This window comes from Nannospalax galili, unplaced genomic scaffold (genome assembly GCF_000622305.1).
Source record: "Nannospalax galili isolate Female #2095 unplaced genomic scaffold, S.galili_v1.0 scaffold324, whole genome shotgun sequence".
NCBI classification, from domain to species: Eukaryota; Metazoa; Chordata; class Mammalia; order Rodentia; family Spalacidae; genus Nannospalax; species Nannospalax galili.
The window spans coordinates 6,060,581-6,064,539 of NW_008353027.1; the positions used below are offsets into that span (position 1 = coordinate 6,060,581).

Sequence of the window (3,959 nt, forward strand, 5' to 3'; positions counted from 1 at the left end):
GGACTCCCATATCCACATTCTATAACTCGTCAGCTCCCTGAGCGCCTGCATTTTCTTTGGAAGCCGCTTGGAGGTTCATTAATATCATTAGCATTTAACCCCCTCCCTCTTCCCATCTCCTCCCCGCACATGGCTGACGTCAGACCCCGCCAGGAGTTGGGGGAAAAGCTAAGTGGGCCAGGGACGCCCTATTCCCCTCCCCACGGCTGCCTGTCAGAGCTCTTCTGGAGATATTACAGGGGACCCAGTCCGCAGCGACAGGCACAAAGTCACAGGGTAATGAACTTCGGGGACCCTTCGCCGTTGCGTGAGCGACTGTCCCCAGAAACCCGGACCTGGCCACCTCTTCCTACGGAAGATCTAGCAGCAGTCTAGTTTCCCCACTTGGCGCCAGGTTCCTGCAGCGTGGAGCTCATCTGCCTCAGAGACTGCGCTTGTGGTTTTCGTCTTTCCTTAGAAGACCAGCGGTCTGTAAAGATCTGCCCACCCTCTGCATGCCTATGTAGAGGGAGAGATTGAAAACCGAGTGACAGGAATGGGGAAAGAGAGGGCTTTTGCCCTTTTGGCTCCATAGGAAGACTGTTTTCGTGTCTCCATCTCTGTCCTTCAATACCCCCCTCCTTGTGCTGTCCTCCCTTTTCTCCAGCCTGCCTGTCCATCTCTCCATCTGTCTGTTCATGCGTGTGTCCACATCAAGCAGCATTCCCAGCAGTTGCGGTTTTGCAAGAGCGGGGAACAAACTTAAGGATGCTTAAATTTCCACTCTGGAACGAATTCTGAGCGCCCAGAGAGCAGGGCAGAGCGCGACCAGCATCCACCTGTCCGGCCCGGGAGCCCTGCAGGCTGGAGGTCGGCTGGAGAGCTGCGGCGGCGGGCAGCGAGGCGGTCGCTGCTGGCCGGGACTCTGGCAGTGCCCACCAACCGCTCCGCCCCGGGACCGCCAGCATGAGCAAGCCCGCCGGATCAACAAGTGGGTACCTCTGGGGCAGCCGCAGGGCCCTGGCGCTTAGCCTGGGACGGGCAGCGGGGAGGCAGGGGCTCTTCGTACTGAGCCCTAGAGAGGGACACCAGACAGAGTTTGTGTCCCTTGAGTCGAAGCGTTTCGTGTAATGGGGAGAGCAATTTCGTTGCTTTGGGATGGTTTGTTCTGTTTTCCCTAGTGTGTTGGGAAGGTTGCCACCTACGCAGACCACCGGCCCAGCAACTTGTTTCTATTTAGCTGCCAGGTGCTGGTGATGGGAGGGGTGAAACGGGGGCGGGAACTGGGCCGTAACTGCAGGCGGCTGCACAATAACACAGTCGCTCAAAAACTCCGAGCTCCAGCGCGCAAAAGCAACTCTGCAAAGCGGATTTTGAATGGAATGCTTTACCCCCGTTTCTAGCTATTTTAAATAATCCTGCAAACTGGGAAGCAGAAACAATTTAAAAGTCACATTTTCCTTAATCCTAAATCCGCGTAGGTCATAATTGGGGAATTTAAAATATGGCGAGCCACTCTGGCGAAGAGAGGACCAAATCCCTAATCCCAAGGACTTTCGGCGAGGGAGCTGAGCATTGGCAGGGCCTGCGGCCTCGGTGCGCTTCTTCCCTCCCTCCAACTTCCACGGAAGCTGTAGCAGACCTCTGCCGACTCCTTGACGCTCGAGTGCAGAGCTGCTAGGACGTGCAAGGGCCTGGGCGTGCACAGACCGTGCAGAACCCGAGAGTGTGCAGGCCTGGGCGGGCGTTGGGAAGGCGCCTGTGGTGCTCCAATCTCCCCCGGGCTTTTCGGTTCCCGCCTTCCGCGGGCGGGCGACTATGGGTTCTAGGGTCCGTGGCTGGGGCGGTACAGCTTAGTGCCTGCAGCCCAGTTCTCCCGCCACCGGCGTTGTTTTCGCCTATAGCATTTTTGGCGCTCTCGGTGCGTTCCTTCCCTCCCCCTCCCCCCTTCACTCGCCCTCATTGTGCCGGGTCTTTGAAAGTTGGGAGAGTGCTAGATACTTCTGAGGACTGATAATGAAGTCTCTCTCAGGATGGATGCAATCCCCGCCCCCACCTCCCAACCCCATAAGAAGTAGGTTATGTTTTCATTATCTGCATTTGTTTTGGTGTGAGTGCTGCCGTTTAAAAATTAGAGCAAACTGAGCATCAACAAAATGAGAAAAAGAGAAACGTTTAGAGCTATGGCAAAGAAGAGGAACCCTAACCCCACCACAGTGCTCAGCCAACCGATCCTTGTACAGGACAGCGGTTCCCGCTAGCCTCAGGCCTGTATAGCCTCTAGCTGTTCCGATCTCTAGGAAGTGGAGCGAGTTAGGTTTTTTGGGGGGGGGGGTTCGCCCATGTTCTCTGGATGAGTGTCGTTCCCAAGAGACGCAGGAGGCCTCTCCTGTTGCATTGTAAGTCTTCATTGCAAAAACCGAAACCCAAGGGCCTGGGCAGGCCTCTTGGCTTGGTCACCCTGGAACAGGCCTTAACTTCTTTTCTAGTAAGGAGCCTCTGGAGCTTTCCTTAGGGTGCGAAGCCGGTGAGGAATTAAAAGGTGAGGCTTCAGAGGCGGGGAAGCAGCAGTTGCGAAACTCAGCTAGCTGCAGGCGTTGCATCCTGCCTCTGCGACCTAAGGGACAGGTGGACCCTCAGGATTTGGGAGGCAGAATGGGCCCAGTCTGTGCGAGGGCATTGAGTGGGGAAAACTTCAGAGCTTTCTAAGTTGTCAAGCCTGAGTTTGGCCTTAGAAGCCTCGGGGTCCCATGGAGATCAAGACTTCGCACTAGAAGTTACTTCTGTAGGTAAGACAGCAGTTCCTGCCCGCAGCGCCCCTGAAGCTGGGAGGTTTTCAGACAGTACCAGTAGCCTGCTGGAAACCTGAGCTCCCCCAATCCCCACCCCGCACTGGAGGCGAGGGGGTCTTCGAACAGCAGGACGGGTCAGGACCTGCAAAGGCAGGGGGCTTCAACTCCCTACTCGCAAGGCTTAACACCGCTGGAGGGCAGAGCGATGTCACCGGGAGCCCAGTCTGGGTGGTAACAAGACCCTGGCCGGTTACCCTTGCAGCCCAGACTAACTTCTTTCAACAGCCTCTGATGGTAATTACAGTAATCGAAGCTGCCATATATCTTTAGGCAATTATGACACACAATAAGCCCTGAAGGAACCCCCTGGGGAGGGAAGTTAAGAATGGCTTTCCAGCCTCTGGAAACCCTGACTGGCCTCTTGTCGGAGCTCACCCGACTCATTAAATGAGAGGAGCTTTGCAACATGGTCGGCCAGCCTGTCTTTGACACTTAACATGACTGGGTGGTGGAGTCTGAGGGACAGACCCGCTATGCCCAGGTAGTAAAACACCCTGATGAGGAATGTGCTGCTTCTCTCCTGTGCCAGGTTCTAGCCCAGCTCCCGGCCCTCATCTGCCTGGGCTCCAAGGTGCGACCCGTTGCAGGGCCGATCAAAGCCCAAGTGGAGACCACTGGTGTCCTGACCCAGGAGACTGAGGAGCAGTCGCCCTCCCTGCACTTGTCTTCTCCTTCCTCCAATCGGGTTCTCCATGGACAAATGTCCTTAGCCTCCGTCTGGATGGGAAGCCTGGGAAAGAGGGCCCACCGCAGCTCCCCCTATGCTTTCATCTTGGCATCCTCAACTGTGCCAACGGGAAGAGGAGGGCAGCTGGGGCTGAGCCCTCAACACTGGCCCCATGGGGCCTGTGCTATGCAGAGGAGAATGCTTGCAAAATCTGGGAACCAAGTTTGCTGCTTTCAGAGTGAGTGTGTGTGCGGTGCAGCGGAGCTGGTGATCGCAGGTCCTGCGCGGTTGTGAGTTGTTCGGGGCGTAATGACAGACCCCAGGGGGTGGAGGACAAGATCCCCACTTGGCCCTCTCCAACGCCTCCCTCCTCTCGCACAACCTCCCCTCCTGCTCTGTGGGAGAAGGGGCGCCGAGGCGGTGGCCACAGCACCGAGCGCCTCCCACCCCCCCACCCCCCA

At 56.8% G+C, this 3,959-nt stretch overlaps 1 protein-coding gene across 2 annotated transcripts in view; it reads left to right on the top strand.

Moving 5' to 3' along the window:
• The first annotated feature begins 209 nt into the window (after nt 1-209).
• Nucleotides 210-3,959, top strand: part of Nr2e1 (nuclear receptor subfamily 2 group E member 1) — a 23,341-nt gene continuing 19,591 nt past the window's right edge. Inside the window, exon 1 of one of the 2 annotated variants that reach the window (XM_008850316.1) lies at nt 210-970. In XM_008850316.1, the coding sequence (XP_008848538.1) occupies nt 946-970 (25 nt within the window). In that variant the 5' untranslated portion in view covers nt 210-945. Of the gene's footprint in view, nt 971-3,674; nt 3,737-3,959 lie in introns of those variants that run through there. The other variant, XM_008850315.1, reaches the window with a different exon arrangement.